This window comes from Aspergillus oryzae, chromosome 7 (genome assembly GCF_000184455.2).
Source record: "Aspergillus oryzae RIB40 DNA, chromosome 7".
NCBI lineage: Eukaryota > Fungi > Ascomycota > Eurotiomycetes > Eurotiales > Aspergillaceae > Aspergillus > Aspergillus oryzae.
This window is the reverse complement of record NC_036441.1, coordinates 342,025-360,457: the sequence shown is the minus strand read 5'-3', so window position 1 is coordinate 360,457 and position 18,433 is coordinate 342,025. Positions and strand designations below refer to the sequence as shown.

At 47.8% G+C, this 18,433-nt stretch overlaps 5 protein-coding genes across 5 annotated transcripts; 3 read left to right on the top strand and 2 right to left on the bottom strand.

The window, feature by feature from the left end:
- Positions 1–1,036: 1,036 nt before the first annotated feature.
- AO090011000129 (uncharacterized protein) lies at positions 1,037–1,966 on the top strand (the record flags this gene model as incomplete). The annotated part of the gene is made up of 1 exon (XM_001825759.1): positions 1,037–1,966. The coding sequence occupies one exon, from the start codon at positions 1,037–1,039 to the stop codon at positions 1,964–1,966; it is 930 nt and encodes a 309-aa protein (XP_001825811.1).
- Positions 1,967–2,714: 748 nt separating this feature from the next.
- Positions 2,715–3,716, top strand: AO090011000128 (zinc-binding alcohol dehydrogenase family protein; the record flags this gene model as incomplete). Its single annotated transcript, XM_023232795.1, has 2 exons — positions 2,715–3,292; positions 3,347–3,716. 2 exons carry the CDS (start codon positions 2,715–2,717, stop codon positions 3,714–3,716), a joined length of 948 nt encoding a protein of 315 aa, XP_023093368.1.
- Positions 3,717–4,991: 1,275 nt separating this feature from the next.
- AO090011000126 (putative membrane bound cation transporter) lies at positions 4,992–8,324 on the bottom strand (the record flags this gene model as incomplete). Its single annotated transcript, XM_023232794.1, has 5 exons — positions 4,992–5,055; positions 5,114–5,300; positions 5,353–5,580; positions 6,385–7,078; positions 8,214–8,324. The coding sequence occupies 5 exons, from the start codon at positions 8,322–8,324 to the stop codon at positions 4,992–4,994; spliced, it is 1,284 nt and encodes a 427-aa protein (XP_023093367.1).
- Positions 8,325–9,629: 1,305 nt separating this feature from the next.
- Positions 9,630–13,522, top strand: AO090011000125 (uncharacterized protein; the record flags this gene model as incomplete). The annotated part of the gene is made up of 6 exons (XM_023232793.1): positions 9,630–9,679; positions 9,858–10,166; positions 10,267–11,911; positions 11,964–12,053; positions 12,105–12,910; positions 13,354–13,522. The coding sequence occupies 6 exons, from the start codon at positions 9,630–9,632 to the stop codon at positions 13,520–13,522; spliced, it is 3,069 nt and encodes a 1,022-aa protein (XP_023093366.1).
- Positions 13,523–16,063: 2,541 nt separating this feature from the next.
- AO090011000122 (glycosyltransferase family 69 protein) lies at positions 16,064–17,407 on the bottom strand (the record flags this gene model as incomplete). Its single annotated transcript, XM_001825755.3, has 1 exon — positions 16,064–17,407. One exon carries the CDS (start codon positions 17,405–17,407, stop codon positions 16,064–16,066), a length of 1,344 nt encoding a protein of 447 aa, XP_001825807.3.
- Positions 17,408–18,433: the final 1,026 nt, after the last annotated feature.

The window sequence follows — 18,433 nt, the reverse complement described above, 5'->3', positions numbered from 1 at the left end:
CAGAGCCAACAAAATGATCAGGGTGGTAAGTTCTGAATTGTTTCTCGAAGCCAGCAGCCGTCTGGCCCTCTGGACGCGCCATTACCTTTGCAACCTTGATAAAAATTGTTGATAGCCTGACCCTTTGGCCGTAACTCCGTCGCACAAGCGTGAACATATGCCAGGATAGTCCACGTCAAGAAGTAGTAGATGAATTCTATGGTTGCGTACAATATTCCCCAAGGCTGTATTTGCTTTTTCGAGATCGTGGGCAGTAAGGTAAAGAGAAGCGCCAGTCTGGTAAGAATCGATGCGGATTCCTATATCCGGGGGGGAAATTCGACTTATCTTTGGGACTTTCTTCATTGAATTCATCCGGCAGTTGGGCGCGCATCATTGGGGCCTTCAGTGGATTATTGACCTTCGGCGTCTCGTAACACATGGCTAATATATGAACCCAGAGAGAAGAGATCATAAGTGACAGTTTCCGTGGCTGTACTCGCATATCTAGAATTTGAGAAACGGGTCATTATATTAGAGTGGATGCTCGTCTAGACTTATACAGCCCCGTTTACTCTCTCTTAGACATTTAATCGGTGGGAGTATTGGAGTCTTAATTCCGGCTAAGTCCGAGAGTAGAAACTTTGGTTATAGACCCACTACAAGAGCTCCACTAGGTCAACTCATGGACAAATTGTATCCTATGACGCTTTTATCAGTATATGAAATCGGAACGGAGTTAATACTCTGGTGTCCGTGGCGTCCATTGGATCCCTTTACTTTTTACATGAACCCGCTGTCAGCGGTTGATTCTCGACGCTTTCGGGTACCGATATCCTCTAAATGAATTGGTTTTAAACAGCCTCCACTGTAAACTCATAGTCCTTGGAGGCAATCCCTTCCCTTAAGGCCGGTTAAGGCCGGTTTCGGCCTGCTTATAAAAGGCATAAGCAAATGGGCTATGGACACTTTGCAGGTCTTATTTCACTTTCTCTCCTTTCTTTCTGCTATCCCTAAGCCTACTGCCTGAAGCGGCCATCGAAAGTCTCCACATATCATGCAGTCATTTCGATTCACGCTTCCTAATAATGGCACCGTGGAAGGTGTGCATTCCATTCCACCATCTTCAGGGACCCCTCTTAAGTACCGTCCTTTGATCGTGGGCCTTCATGGAGGATGCTATGATCACCGCTATTTTAACGCCACTCCCAAATGCTCTGCTTCCTTGGCGAGCGCTGCTTTTGGGGTGCCTTTTGTTTCCATTGATCGTCCTTCTTATGGCGGAACGAGCTCTATCCTGCCTATTCCTGAAGGTTCAGACTTTTTCGAACAATCCGGTTTCTTGTTGCATCAACAAATCCTCCCCACACTCTGGCGCGAGATTGGCATGCCAAGCCAATGCAATTGTATCGTCCTGCTATCTCACAGCTTAGGAGTGATGCCAGCCATTATTACCGCAGCTTTACATGCTCAAGATAAGACGCCGTCGTATCCCCTTGGGGGATTGATTGCAAGTGGCATGGGCGATAAGCAGTCCTCATTTATGAAAGATGGCCCTCCTTCGTTTCTTCCTGTCGATAATGACTATGCACTCTTCCCTCTGGATGCAAAAGACGATATAATGTTCAAACCAGAGACTTTTGACCCGGTGGTCTTGGAGCATAGTGAGCGCCTTAACGCGCCTTGCCCTCTCTCCGAAGTATCACAGTTTGCGGCGCTGTGGCTCCCTGTCTGGAAGCAGAAGTGGGCCGCGCATGTTTCAACACCTGTGATGTTTTCTCTTGTGGAGGACGACCCATTCTTTGTGGCTACTGAAGAGGAAATTGAAACCTGCGTACGGGCCTTTAAGAGTAGTGTCCGTGTCGATGGGAGCTTGATTACAGGCGCACCTCATTGCGTGGAGCTTAGCTATTGGTCGCAAGGGTGGTATGCTCGGTGTTTTGGGTTCGCCATGGAATGTGCTGCCAGTTTTGCTAGCTCCACCTAGGTCGAGTACAATGCAAGTAGGCACTCAATGGCAGATGTGTCCATGTTGTAAAATATTGGTAGAAACATTGGTCATATTATTAAACTTGTGAAAGCCAAAGCGTGTTAAGAAATTTAAAATCTATTCCAGATTTCATTACTATATCCATGATTAAAATAAACGGGATATCTTATATCCTAACAGACTACCATCACTATACCAAGATTAGGCCTCGTATTTAGTCAAGAAAGCCAGGACAGTGGCCCAGAGCTCTTGCACTTTACGTATTAGGTAAATTAATAAATTCGTATTGTCACTTTCAGGGAGAAATCATTAAGATCAACAAAAGGTTAGTCAGTAGTAGTTGTAGTTTGAGCTCTGGCATATCTCGGGTAACATCATCATAACATCATTGGGTAAGCCGAGTGAAAAACCACTCCCCAAGTCGAGGCACCATTAAGTGCTTAATTTAAGTAAACCTTTTAACTCGGACCTTCGCAGTCTTGATCCTAACAACCGTCCCAAAAATCGAAGATATTGTCTCTTTCATGAATATCCGCTATGAATGCCGTCGGAGTCGAGCAGTACGGTCCCGTAGACAATTTGATATGTCGGAAGATCCCAAAGCCAGATAAGCCACGAGGGAAGGAATTGCTTATCAAGTAAGGTTCTTTCATCCGCCCTATTGCTATATAGTGATCAAGGTCAGCTCACAAAAATGTTAGGGTGAAAGCTGCCGCTGTCAATCCAATCGACACCAAAGTTAGGAATGGGACTTATGATGACGCACCAGGTACTATCAACTCCATTACGGACACAGCCACGCACTAATCCAATACCTGCAGACTATTATAAATTCGTTCCTCGCCCATTCCATATCATGGGATATGACGGCGCCGGGATAGTTCAAGAAGTTGGTCCAGAATGTACCAGATTCAAGCCCGGAGACGAAGTATTCTATGTCTCATCTCCGACAAAACAAGGAGCCTACTGTGAATACCAAATTGTCACGGATGCCACTGTCGGGCATAAACCGAAATCACTGGATTTTGTCGAGGCTGCCGCGATGCCACTAACATATGGAACGGCCTACGAGTCCTTAGTGGATCGACTGGAGATCAAAAAGGGAGAAAAGGCCGGCATACTGATCATCAACGGTGCCGGTGGTGTAGGGGCCATGGCGTCTCAAATCGCGCGATGGGTACTCGATTTGCCTGTCGTGGTTACCACGGCATCGCGACCTGAGACGATCGATTTCACGAAGAAAATGGGAGCGACTCATGTTATCAACCACCGGGAGGATTTGAAGAAGCAGATTGATGAGCTTCAGCTTGATGTGCCTATCAAGTGAGCAGTTATTGATCGTTCTTTGAAGTGGATATGTGCTAATTCTCGAGACAGATATGTTTACATTACCCATTCCACAGCGCAGTACCTTGGTGTTTGCTCGGATATTATTGCACCGCTGGGGAAGGTTTGCTCGATTGTTCAATCCGCCGATATGAACATGTATGGTACTCAGTTTATGTCTAAGTCTTTAACTTTCGTCTGGTGTTGGCTTGGATCGAGGCTGTATCATGGGCTGGAGACCGATCAGGGAGAAATGTTGGAAGAGCTTTCAGCTCTTATTGATGCTGGCAAGATTAAGTGCCACTTGACGAGGCGACTGCAATTGAATCTTGAAGGAATTAAAGAGGCACATAAGATCCTTGAATCCGGCAAGGCTATTGGAAAGGTCGGGCTTGGTTTATCAGAAGGTGGATGGGCTTAAGTATCTTGAGGCTCAGAGTACTGCGTCATTTATTACCTTCTTGCCTTTCTGTTTCTGTGTATTTTAGTCTGTCATTTAAGAATTTGTATGCCTTCATATGATAAATCTCTATATAAATATGCGAACTAGTACATGTATCTCCAAGTATTCAACACGAGGACCTGTTTACTCTCAATAAAGCCCCCCTATGAGCATAGCGATAATAAACACCAGATGTGACTTTCTATCATTATAATATTTATCCTAATGTATGACCCTAGCTCGAGTATTTGGACACGCAATAATAAAGACCTAGCCAGCGATGATGTCATCAGCATAGCCTCCCTGCAGGCCAGAAGCGGACTAGTTTATGAACGTTCATGAACCCCACCTTCTACATATTATTTCCACTACACAAACGAATCAATAACCAATACTCACCAAAGAACTGGTAAAGAAGAACCAAACAGAGCAATGCGCCGGTTTGTCAGTCACAATCCATTCCATCTCACCATCCCACCAATTTCAAATACACTAATACTGATAGACAATCGTAATCCGCTACGACTCCCCAGAAGCATATCAGCAATATGGAAGCACCATTGAGCAAGTGTAATGTTGACCGTCGATTGCACTTACAGTCTAAACTTCCTTTGATATACCTCTCTGACTCATAAATACAGGACCAAAGACAAATTCGCGGAGAAGGGAGCCACGGAGCAGACCTTGTTCATCTCTATGAAGAGCTTTCCTCCTATACATACTACTTCGTATGTTTATGGAATATCGGTTGAGTCTGGGTCTACTAATGATGGGTAGATTTGTCGCCCCCGAGAATGTTTCCGTGGATGACCTGAAGGGGGTTCAGTTTCCCGAGGGTGTACATGTTGATATTCACCAAGAGGATTGATCTGAGTATATGGAGCAATTCGTGAATCTAGATCTACTACTGCGGACCAGAGTTATTATGTGTGCTAGACAATCGTAAACTCCGGATCTGAAGACCAGATACGGAGAAATCTTCGAGTAAATAAGAGAAATCCCTAAGTAAATAACTATTATAGGAAGTAAAAAAGATGCCCGAAAACCGTAAGGTGCTCAGACACCTATAATTCATTCTGGTAGTGTTCCAACGCGATCCAGTCCGAGAGGAATAAAAGTATGTACTATCTCATCCAAACCGTTTCTCCTACCATGGTACATAATAACTATTACATTTAACTTCGTATTGATGTAGAAAGTAGGCGATAACTCCGACGGCATCCATTAGCATCAACCGTCGAATATTACGTGTAACTAATACCCAGCACTAGCAACATCGCTAGATTGACTAGCAGGGGGGTAGAAGAACGCAGCAACACTGTGCGAAAGGTTAGTCTTGAACTGGATAGCGTGAGGTACTGAATCAATAAACATACCCAATAATCACATAGGCGGCAATCAAAAGAGCGCCTTCGAGATAGTTACTGCGACCATCCAACACCAGGAAGTTCACCACAAACGCGGTGACGAAAAGACTTATAGTCTCGAAGAGAGTGAAGTACAAGGACATGTCTTTGTCCATACACCAGCCGAGAATGACCACCAGAGGGGTGACGAAAATGGCTATCAATCGTCAGTTATACATGTCTTATAAAACAAGATTGATAAAACTCACCGATTTGAATACTACTACCAACAGAGACACCGATGGACAAATCCATTTTGTTCTTTGTAGCCACACTGACGGCGGTAACGTGTTCCGCTGCATTACCAACAATGGGAAGAATGATTAGACCGATGAAGGCCTCACTGACGGATGAGCTTTCGATCATCTCGGGAATTGCGTCCACTAGAAATTCGGCACAGACAGCGACCAAGCCAGTAGAGAGAAGCAACATGACAACTGCAGCGGTGCGGGACATTTCCGGTTCTTGATGTTCCGGCGCTGGTTGGAGGGTCTGCGGGTTGACAGCGGTGGGCATCCGGGCTGCGCCACGGGCGAATTGAACCGCATTTCCGACAGGTGGAGGGCGGTTCATGCGAGACGGGAGGGAATTGGTGCGTCGGAGGCCGTTGAGGTTTCCAGATGCATCACCCCGAACGTTGTACGGGGCTTGGGAGTTAGAGAAAACAGTGTTCGACAACAAGGATGGGATAGCAGGACGGAACGGTGAGCGCCTCTTGGGAGAATCTAGGTCCTCTTGGCCCTTCTGCGATGCACTCGGCTCCAGAGGAGGTTCCGACAGGTGAGCCTTCAAGGATGGACGAGCATTGGTGGCGTTGTCCATAGCGGTCGCCTCATTTGCCTTCTCCGCGAGCTTCTGTTGCTTCCGCATCTCACGTCGTTTGGCCTTGAGTTCTTTCTTGGAAAGCTTCACCGCATTGGACTCCTGACCGAAGTCTCGGAATTGAGGTTCGAATTGGTGTGTATCATTGTCTGCCTCGTAGCGAGGGTCATCACCGAAATCAATAGCACAGGCTGCGGGATCGTCCGTGGGGATCGACGTTGAGCGATGAACAGAGTCGGGCGTCTCACTGCTTCCCGTAGATGGCATTTCCGACAGAACCTGCTTACGGAATGATGGAGTGGAAGCGGTGCCCTTGGAGCTAGTGCTCGATTTTCGATGTCTGCGGTATTTCATCGCTCTCTTGATACGTTTGGCAGTGGTCCATGAGGTTGTCGTATCGTCGGATTCGTCCGACGAACTGCTGGAGGAATCTGAAGAATGGTTCATAAAGTCGGCCAGAACACCAGGGTGTGATTCCTCGTCGATGATCTGTTGTGGGATACTGGCATATAGATAGGAGTGGGACTTGAGTTGGAAGACAATGTAGAGGACGTAAACAAGAAGCAAGACCACACTAGTTCCGCGGCTGACTTTCAGGGTATATTTATCAGCAGCGGTGTTGTCCGACCATGAGGCGTGGAAAGCGGTGGGCAAAAGCAAACTCATGACACTCAAGCTGAGAAGACATGCACTCATTTGAGTAACAGTGCTGTTGTAGATTTGTTCCTGGAAACGAAGACCTCCCAGGAGGAAGGCCATTCCCATGATAAGCAGCAGGTTCGCTAGAATGGAACCTAACAAGGAGGCTTGAACCACTCGAATTTCGTCCTTCACGAGTGCGATAATGAAGATAATGAGCTCTACCGCATTTCCGAAAGTGACGTTGATGAGAGCACCGATGGTGTCTCCCAAACGACTCGCGACACATTCGGTAGCATGGCTCAATAGACCGGCCAGGGGAATGATGGCAATGGCATTCATGGCAAAGATAAGCCCCGCGCTTAAGCCGACGGCTTTGACGGCAATGCCAACGGGCACGAATACGAGCAGAACATTGACCCAGCTGTGACAGAGGGCATGTTTCGTATGGCTGACGAACCGGATGCTGCCATCCTTCATACGGACAAGAAGTCCTCGGTTAGGGGTAGACTGTTGTTCCCCATCGGATTTTTCAGGATTCGACCCTGGACTTGCCAGGGTCCCCGCGGGTTCAGTCACTTGACCATTTTGTTTGGAGGTTGCGGGCACTCCACCGGTGGGTAGAGGATCGAGAGTGCTGGCTGGAGTTTGAGTCTCAGGAGCAGAACCACGAGAGGACGCGTGAGCTTTCGCCCACGAGTGAATCCGGTCTGGAGGTCGCATCAAATCGTCAGTTAAAAAGGCACCAAACTTGATATTTGACCGAGTTGGGGGGTAAAGGGAGCAAATTCACTGCTATGAAGCTGGCGGCCAGCTCTTATCCAGAACGGGAAAGCAGATAAGAGTGGAGTGGAGAGTGGAGCAGAGGGCAACTTACGCATGTATTTCAGAACCAGAGATCAGTGGTCACAGGGGCAGGGGTCTAGGTAGAATCCCTAGGCAGTAGTTGCAGATATTGCAGAATCTGAAATTCAGAAAAAGGAAACAGAGGAATGGAAGGAACAGGACAAGCTTCAGGGGAATCCACGGAGATTTGCCTCAGTTTTAAGAGGCCCTTGGCGGCAAGTGCTTAGTAGCTAATGATGTTTGCCAAGACGGGAATGATCATCGTAATGCGAGACTCATTGGATCCATGGACCAGAACGACGTTAAAAATAATTTCACAGCTGGAATGGGCACTTGGTTGGGACAGGACACTGCGCCACGTCCGTCGTTGACAGTCGGCCCTATGAGCATTCATCGTGAATCGGGTCTTCTGTCATAGCCATTGGCTTATCTCCGAGATGTCTTCTATCAGTGAGATGGCAACCAGTTCCCTCTTCCATGGTTGCGGTCGTCATCCATGCCGGTCCTGCCCTGACACTGTACCACTGGAATGAATCGCCGGTGAATTCCCAACTTTGGGAAGTCCAAGTTCCGCACGATGACGGTAGGTTTTTCCATTTGTTGGCTATGTAAGGGGGCGTTCATTGTTGTCATTCATGGTTCTCCCTGTAGGGTGAAGCCAAGATAAAAATATTAATTAATTAATTAATTAATTAATTTTGAGAAAAAAAAAAGAAAGAAAGAAAAGTAGGGCAAGCGAGGTCAGTGGGGAATGACGCCTCACTCTGCCGTGCCGATATCTGACGATGATTGGTGGAATTGATGTCAGGGGCTCAGAGTCCAGTCCTCGGAGCAGAGGCGCCGAAGCCCCGATTGCTCCATTTGTATCGTCCATTACGCAGTGCGACCGTCTTTGCCCACCCATTATGTCATAGGTACCGGTATGGTATGGTAAGGGAGCAGTTGCTCCCGTTATCTGCTGTGTCATGCTGATCCTTCTTGCATGATCATTGATGATTCTCTCCCTACAGGACGTTGACTATACTCGGCAGTCATTCCCATATCGAGACGTAGTATTCCGTCACATCTCAGGAATGTTGAGAAAGGATCCGATACTAGGCATCCATCTCTTTCCATGGTGATCGAAGGTACAGCATATACATATGTTACTCAAGCTGGAATGGCAATTAGGCGATTGGTCTCGACCAGTGGGATCTTCAGCCCTCTCCACCATCTCCGCACCACTGTGGCTGAACGGATCCCACTCGATGAATCATTAGTCCGATAACATGAAAGACTAAACTTTCCTGTTTGGCCCTATTGATTGATAGTCTCTTGAATGGATCAGTTCGACTGTACTTTGTAGATACTTCACAATGCAGAGCGTGTTGAACTCATTCACGGTTCTCATGAAATCACATTGCATCCCTTACTCGGGGGAAGCCTCTAGAATATTTGTCATGCACAGTTACACGGCATCCCCTCCAACTCAACTGCGGTAGGAGTATGATGAAGTGATGCAGGAGCATTCCATTTCAATATATGTCGTCGTAAGAGGCAGTTTTAGCCAAATTAGGGCTCCTTCAGGCTGTCATGTGAACACTTCCCTAGAACGGTAAAGACTTCACCCGCAAGTCGTTTGGAGGATTATCACGGCTAATCTTGGATATATTCCCTAGTATTGCTGTCATTTAATCTGATCTCGATTATCTTCCTCTTCTCTGTCCATGTATTTGACTTTTCGCCAAGTTTCCCTAAATTAGTCCATGATTCAAAGAATTCTTGGAGCCAATTGACCCGTCACGTGCATATCGTCAATCACAAACCACCTGTATTATATTCCTCCTATTCAGTACATATCCATGTTATCTTGGGTACGCGGAAATATATCCCGAGATATTGTGTTAGCGGAATCTTGATTCTTAAGAAGCTCTTAAGAAGGGGACAATCCCCAGCGCAGGGACTTTTCTAACCAGCTATCGGCATTTAGCTCGGCACGCGCCATGGATTTCAGGCACGGTAACCCGATCCGCTTGCAGCCGCCGATTTTAATTCGCGTTATTTAGAGTTCTTGATACTGGTAGCTAAATCTAGAATTGAAAACTTTTCCTTTTATCACATCTTAACCTTCATGTAACATATACCGCGACGGTGACTGCATACCAAGAACGGAGTGGGTTAGCAGTCCGCTGTAACAAGCATGGCTCCTCAAACGAACAGTAATAACTCGAAACCATCTAAACTCTTAAGGTAAGCAACTCACTCGCCATAAATTAGAGCAATACTAAGTATCTCAAGTATTTTAAACCCGTTAACATGGAAATCACGTCTGGGGCTGGACTCACGGTCCTTCCTCATGATGCTGAAAGGTGCATTACCACCGACCATCGTGATCGCAATGTCCGTATACAACCTCCACGGAGCACAGAACACGATGGTTAATTAGCTACAGATACCAAAGCGATGCAGTCGCGGACATCACATTGACAATCGGATATTTATCCGCCCTCATCTCAATATTGTCGCAAGCTTTGACCCCACGCGCCAAGTTCATGAAGATCATGTTCTTCAATCTCCTATCAACATGCGTTTCGGCTTCCCTTTGCTGCCTTACAATCTACTGTGCTGTCAAAGCAAGAGAGCACAATACTCCTCCGGATGCCAATGAGAGTGTTAAGAATGGATATAGTAGTGACGCCTGTGCTGTGTCTGCCATCTGGCTGATCTTTATGATATGGTTCGTTGTGTCCTCTATTCGTCCGCGTCAATCATTATATGACGAGATATTTGGCTACCTTAGTAAAGTCATGTTGGGTTATATACTAATACCAGAGCAGGGTCGCTAACACCATCCGTGCATGGCGCCCTATGGAACTGCAGGATCCCATGGTCGCCTTTTCCATCTTTGCATCTGTCACCATCACACGCGCCGGGACCTTCGTGACGGTATCCGACGGTTTGGCATTCGTCTCGAGACTTTTGAAGGGCTTCATGATCGGTTTCGCCATTGCGACAGGTGTATCCTTATTGATATTACCCATTACCAGCCGACGTAACGTTTTCCACGACATCAAGGGCTATGTGGCGCAGATTGATGCAGTCCTTCAATCCCAAATGGCGTTCGTGGAGCGTACACCTCAGCTACTGACAGGGGGTCAGGGACTCTTGAACAGGACACGAACTGCTCAGACTATTCGCGATGTTGAGAATAATCCTGGATCTGATTTAGAGGCACGGAAGAAACAGCTTACGGCGTCAATCACGAAATTGAATGCTCTTCATGGGAAACTACAGTCCGATCTATTTTATGCTAATGATGAGTTTGCTTGGGGAAAGTTGTCCGCGAGCGATCTCAACCGTATTGGAGGGTTATTACGAAGCATTTTGTTGCCTCTGGCTGGAATGGCTCAGCTTCCGGAGGTTCTGGATATGATCATCAAGAACGAAGGGTCACGGGAGAATGACAGGGTGTCGGATGGTGAACGTGGAGATGAGTTACTGAAGCAATCAGAGATGGAGAAGGTTTCGGGGACTCTCCATGACCGTTTGGCGGATGCGACCAGTCTAACCACGGGAGGACTGCAATATGTTTTGTTGGCATTGGAGCTGGCCAAGCCTAAGCAACTAGAGAGCAAGCGCAACGAATCCGGTGATGAGGAGTCTAAAGGCGAGGCGATTAGTCCACTTGATTCAAACTTCACTTCTCGATTCGAGCAAGAAATGAGCAAGTACTTCGAACGACGCAAGGAGCTCCCACGATCTTTAGCGAGCCTTGAAGCATTCTCGGCGTCAGAAAAGGTCGACGACATATCCAATGACTCTAGAGCTGTGATACCTGACTCCGACGTCAGGCAGGAGTTTTTCCTGATTCTGTACATGGGCCATCTGCAGGAGAGTCTTCTCAACGGAGTGCTCGAACTAATCAAGTTTGCAGATAGCAAGGTTGCGGATGGAACAATGAAAAAGAGCGGACCAATCTTCCCCATGCAAAATTCTATACGAGGATGGCTATCCTTAAAGTCTGAGAAGGATAAGTCGAGAGGCTCGGACAGCAGGCAGCCTTCCCAGGCCAATCCCGCCTCGATCCATGCAGAGGATGAGCCCGACCGATTCCCTGATCCCGAGCATCTACCTCCAGCTAACCTTCTGGAGAAAGCGAGCACTATCATTCGCTTTATCTCGCATGTCATCAAGTCGGAGTATAGTATTTTCGGATTTCGCGTTGCGGCCGCTGCATTCTCCGTTGGCATATTGGCGTTTTTGCATCAAACGCAGAACTTCTTCATTCGCCAAAGGTGCATCTGGGCTATGATTGTCATTGTGATCGGCATGAACCCGACAAGTGGACAATCTATGTTTGGCTTCGTGGCCCGTATTGTAGCTACCGCCGTCTCGCTAGTCTTGAGCTTGGTCGTCTGGTACATTGTCGATCAGAAAACTCCCGGCGTCATTGTATTTCTATATCTGGCAAATGTATTTGAGGTAAGACTTCATTCATTCTCAACTCATTCTATTTCTCACGGTTGCTCCATAGTACTATTTCTACGTGAACGTCCCTCAATACTTCGGCCCTTCCATCATCTCAATCGTCACCCTGAATGTCATTGTTGGCTATGAACTACAGGTAGGCCTGTCGATGTTACTTGAACATACGCAAGATAGCTAACCAACCCAGGTCCGCAAACTAGGAATGGAGGTCGCAACCTCCAACGGCCAACCATACTACCCCATCTACATCTTCGGACCCTACAAACTCGCCGCCGTTGCCGCCGGATGCGCCATCTCCTTCTTCTGGGTCATTTTCCCATACCCGATCACCGCAAAGTCCACGCTGAGGAAATCCGTTGGTCGAGCACTATTCGTCCTCGCCAAATTTTACAGCTGCATGCACACAACCGTCGAGCTCTGGCTCCACGGCGAACTAAGCAATGGCCAAGACACCCGCTCAGCATCCTACAAGCTCGAAACCTCCGGACACAAAATCTTCAAAGAAGAAATGATGCTCCTAAACCAACTCCGCACGTACAGTCACTTCAGTACATACGAGCCCCCAATCGGCGGCAAATTCCCAAAGGAAACTTACGACCACATCATCTCCGAGATCCAGCGAATGCTAACCAGCATGGCATTGATGGCACATACAACCCAGCATCTAAATGTCTCGTCCAGGGAGACGGAAAGTTCTCGTAACTCGGGAGAAAGATGGGTCTCGCAGCTCGCCTCGATCGCGTTACAATCTGCCGATTTCCATTCCCATTCTCTAACCTCGCTACTTTGCCATTTGTCGGCTTCGCTTGCCAATGCCCAGCCCTTGCCGCCGTATTTGTCTGTCGGTGATTCGTTCCCCTTGGCAAGGCATTTGCAGAGGATTGATGGTGAGTTGTTGAGTATTCGCCATGTACAGGATCCGGCTTTTTCGGCATTTGTGACGCTGGAGGTGCTGAGGTCTGTGGTGGGTTTTACTTTGAGGGATTTATTGAGGTAGGTTCTTTCGTGTATGACTCTTTCGCATATACTGACGTGGAGCAGTAATGTGAAGACGCTCGTTGGGGAGCTTAAATTCGACAATTACAGCCGGGGCACATTGGAGGATGCTGAGTCGGCGAGGTTATTATCGACGAACACTGAGCCGTGATTGACTCTTACCTTCGCCCTTCAAGTTTACCCAGTTCTATGTATTATTGATACCAGCAGAAATAATAAACATTAATCAACTAATGCCCAATACCCCCCAATCTCGGAGACCTGCCTCTCCATATGTTCAAACTCATTCAATCTACCCTCCTCCAAACATACCCTATCCAAACACAACCACCAACACAATAAAGACCCAGATCAATCACTCTTATCCCACCAAATCTTCTCCCCCAAAGCCGCCATAGCCCCATCCGCCTCAATCCCAAGCCGTTCAACCGACCCATCAGGTCCCGCCTTAACCTGAACTTTCGTGGCCGTCGCAAGCCCATCATACTCAGACCCAAAGACCCAATCATCGCCAGAGACATGCACGATCTCCATGATAAGCGACTCCGGCAGTTCGGCAGGATCTACAAAAAACATACAAAGCCTTGGGACTGTTGTGGCGTTCGTTAGAGGTGGTATGATGGATTTCTGCGAGCATTTCTCTGTGAAGTTTAGGGTTGGGTAAGCTGGGTGGGTGTATAAACCCGTGATGCTGGTTAGAGGGAGAGGTGGGTGGAGGGGTGGATTGGGGATTGTTGGGTAGAGGGTTCGTGGATCCGGGGTGATTGTGACGTTGAGGGCTTTTTCGGCTCTAGGACTTTGTTAGTATGGTCTGAGTAGGATGTAGGGTATGACTTGAGGAGAAGGTGGGGAGGGGATGTTACTCTTTAGCCCAGTCGAATCTGTCTTCTTCTGGAATGTTGAGGACTTCGTCGATTATATGGTAAGCTAATACACTTGAAACTGCATTCGTGGACATTAGGTTATTCCCTAGGATGGTGATGCCGAGCTCTACGTCTGGTAGGAAGATGACCATGGATCCGAAGCCATATATTGCGCCGGTGTGTTGAACCACTGGGTGACCTTTATACGATTGTAGGAACCACCCGAATCCGTACGAACTGGGTGATGAAAAGGGTGGAACCACTGTCGGGAGGACAATGCTATGTGCACTTGTGACTGCGGCATGTCCGGCCGGGGATAGAGGTGGCCTGCGATGGATCATGGCGCGGAGCCATTTTGCGTAGTCTGTCGCGGAGGACAGGACACCCGATGCTCCACGGAGGATCTTCGGGGATGGATAGCCTGCATCTTTACACTGGTGGTCAGAGCCGACGTAATACCCATTAGCTATGTCTTCATTTGCCTCTTGGGCGTCCGTTGGGGTGAAATAGGTCTCTGTCATGTTAAGAGGTTCCCAGATCCGGGTGCGGAGGAAGTCTTTCAGTTCCTGACCGGTCTGTTTCTCAATTAGATAGCCAGCTGTCATGTACAAGAGGTTCGTGTATTGCCATGTTGTGCGAACGGGTGCTGTTAAGGCCGCGTAGCGTAGTTTGGAAATAACTTCCTGGATTGTGAGGTTTGCGTTGGCGATCCAGTCATGGCGCGGTAGACCGGAGCGATGGGATAGGATATCCTCGAGTGTGACGTGCGTCGTGGCCCACGGGTCTTCAAGAGCGAACTCCGGGAGGATATCGTGCACTGGCGTCGTCCATTGGATATTGGGGTACTTGTCGTCATCTACGAGAAGGGAGATGGCTGCTGCTGTGAATGCTTTGGTTGTGCTGGCTCCTTCGAACAGAGTGTGTTCTGTAACTGGTTTGGTTGTCTCCGTATTAGATATACCATAGCCCTACGTTTTTGTGTGAGAGACGGCGAGCAATATCGTCGCGACGTGTATACGAACCTTGGCAAAGATATCCTCTCCGCGGACTACGGATATTGCGAGCCCAGGGATCCTGAAATGTTTTAGGGCCCAGTTGACTTTCTTTTCGAAGTCCTCGTTTAGGGGAGATGAATCGTGGTCATCGCGTGGAATTTGACGGGCGATGCAACTGGGGAGAGCCCCCAAGTAGAGTAGGGTAGGAAGCCAATACATCGATGGATCTTTATTTCTATAAAGTCACATGAATTCAATGCAAAGTGTGTGGTAACAAAGAGTTGAGACTAGATAATCATTGAAGTATAGCTAGCAAAGAGAAGCTTGGATATTAAAACAGCGAGAGGGGGCGTTAGGCTAAAGCAAAAGCGATGAGCTCGTAATCGCTTAAATCGCAAGGCAGAATTCCGAATAGAAAACCCTGTTTCTTATACCCATAAAAAGGTGCTATGTATTCAATCAATAAGTATTATACGTGCCGATCGCCCGAAAACCTCGATCAGATCGCATTGTATTTTGCCCGTTTATGCAGCCAAGCGGATTACTTGCCGAGATTCTCTTTGTGATTTGGTCGTGGTCCATGGATGTCAAGCAGGCCAAGACCTTGGTATCCAACGTAAGCCTCGTCTCCAAGGTTACTCTGCTATGCCACGCGGCAACTCAATATCAGAGTAAACTAGTGTCGGGCAAAAGAACCTAAAAATACGAGGTCGGCCACTATCGAGTCATGTATCTTCAACCCACTGTGGTTGCTCCTCGAAATCCTCTCCTTCCCTGCCTACCATCGATTTCCGGCCTATTTCTCGTAGCTCTTTGAAGAGGGCCACAGCGTTACCATAACGATCATTAGTTGTCCATCCATCCCTGGAAATGATACTTGCGACTGACTCCCAAAAGTCTTGCACGTCGTTCCATCCTTCGCTTTCCTTGGCATGGGTACGAAGCTCGCTCTCCGTATAGTGGGTAGGGCACGGAGCGTCGGTTCCAAGTTTGCTCCAGTATCTTTAATACCGTTAGACCAGTATTTGATGGTTGTTGATGCACTAATCCCTTTTTGGTAATTCATCAGATTTGAGTCCACTCTCAGTGAGGGTCATGCACAAATACATATAAACCCGGAGAATCTTGGTCTTACGCTCTATCTCCAAGGCAGCTGGGCAACTAATAGGCTCAGAGTCACTCTAGGGGGTAGGAAATTTCCTCTACCATCTATATAGGAGACTAATTAAAACTAGCGTGACACAGATATCAAATGGGTATTCCAAAATACAGTATATATAGAAAATTTTTATTCAAACAGGTGTCGTCCACCACTGCCGTTCAAACACTGGCATGCATTTCACCATGGGTGGAGGAGCCTTCTGCCATTTCACTAGCTCCGCCTCTGTGTTGTATTGAGTGTGATTGACAATATCGTGGACGTACCCGCGCCGTCCTTTTGCATCCCGCGCTTGGTCGTATTCGTATCCAGTATTCACAGAAGGCACGGCGAGGATCTGGCCCCTACCCTGCTTCCAGAGGTCTTTGGCGAGCGTCATGGGCTCGCCCATGTAGCACTCCTCTTTGTCTGAGCTGCGAAATGCAATACTTCCCCGGATAAACGGTTCCGCGTCGAGAGTGACCATTCCACCCCAGCAGGAATAAACCTGTATCGGAAGAGTTTGATCCCATCGGGCTGCACTGTCAGGATGGTCAAAAAACATGTCGTCACCGAGCCAGTGCCTGCCATCGTGAGTTACTTCGAAGAACAGATTGCCCGACATCGAGCGCGAAACCCAGGAGTCGTAGAAATTGCCGGCGTTTTTGTTCCAGTCAAAAGCGCAGGTCATTGATGCGGACTGTATCACGCGCTGGTGTATTAATTCCAGGATATCTTCGGGGCAGATCACGATATCATTCACGAAAATAATCGTGGGCTTGGAGGCAAGCCGGCTATGTTTGCTCTTGCTCTCTTCCAGTAACGGTTCAAGAGCGAGGTTGCGGAGATGCGATAATGCCGTGATGCGATTTTCGCCTCCAGCTTTGGGGTCCAGGTAGTCTCGGACAAGGAAGTAGGGCACACCCATGGCGGCGAGCTCAGTCTTTAGACCGGCAAGAATAGCGTATGTACCGTCCGTTGATCGGCCTTCCACGATAGAGAGCGCACAGTACTCGGGTCCCAGATAGCGTATTGCCTCCATTATGGCGCCCATAAGTGGGAGAATGATGTGCACAGCTTGGTAGAGATCCAATGCGAAGTAGTATTGAATCCGGGGGCTCCCGGATGGTGAGGGCCGCAGATGTTCATATCGGGAGTCAATGGACACGGAGCAGTCAAGCTTGGCGGTGAGATTCATATCATGGTTCAAAATACTGCACACAAACTCGGAAATCTCCGCGTTATTGTAGGTGTGTTGCTTCAGCCTTATGGTCGAATGCAGCTTCTCGGATACAGTTGCAGGGTCGAAGTCTATACAGGACTGCGTTTTGTTATTTACCCGGATAGCCTCCCCCATTGTTGATGATCCCACATTGAAATTAATGTAGAGGAACGCCACCAAAAGGAGGGCAGCCGTGGCAGCGGCAAGTCGTAATACATGACGCTGGGCGAATTTCCAATCCATTTTAAATCCAAGAGAGTCAATAGCGGGCCACATTTTATGCTCAGACCTCGAATGCTGAGATCTGAACATGCGGAGAAGTTTGCTACCGGACGCTGATATGAATTCTTAGGGGCTGGGATATTAAGAATGCAGCCAAGCTGAGTGGGAAGGAGTTTCGGTAGGACAAGTTCGGCAAAAATTTAACTCTGGCCAAAGTAATAATAGTAAGCCCGCATTGCCCCATCCAACACCAATAGACAGGAGATCCTAATCGGAGATTTGGAAAGGTTTTCCTCCTTGCATTGTTATGGAGACCCACCTAAGCCCACATCGTCGATTGAGCGGCAAGACGCTAACTTACTCGGGAGTACTTTGGCATGCAAGCTGAGCAGATTGGCAGCTCGATCAAATCACGTTGCCTATTCCGTAGGCTGGGAGTGTTCGTCCTGCTCCACCACTACGAACCATTCTTCCTCGCGAGGCCCCACATCTCCATCATGCATCCCGATTCAGCTTGCTCGTCTTCAGCCTCATCGTCCGATAGGGAGCAGCAAGTATGCCTTCTAGAAGCAGGTCATGACCTCTATGAAGTTTGTACCTGGTGTGGCCTGTCGTGTCAGACGAATTGACATGTCCTGATAAGACTCAGCAAGCCAATCAGACACGTAAACGGGCCGGACACCTCTGCTCCGGTTCGATCTCCGTGTGAGATACTAGGGCCTTGAACAACAAAACCATTGCATTTTCATAAAAGGATAAAATCTGACTGATAAGGGGATTAGGACATCTAACTCTAGTATGTCTTCGGAAATGGCAATAAGAACACTGTGGTGGCGCTCTGCATAAACCTCAAGGAGGTTCTCGATATAATTGAATTCTACGCGCATTTTGATCTCCACTAAGCGACCTCCTTCAACAGTTCAGAAGTTGCGGGCTTCCATATTTGAATCTCTTTTCACCAACAATCTTCGGTAAAACTCTAGGGCTGGTACTAATAGGTTCCATCTAAACGTATATTATACTAGCTGTAGATCGTTTGAAGGGAACGAAAGTCATATTTATATTTATTTACTCGATGTA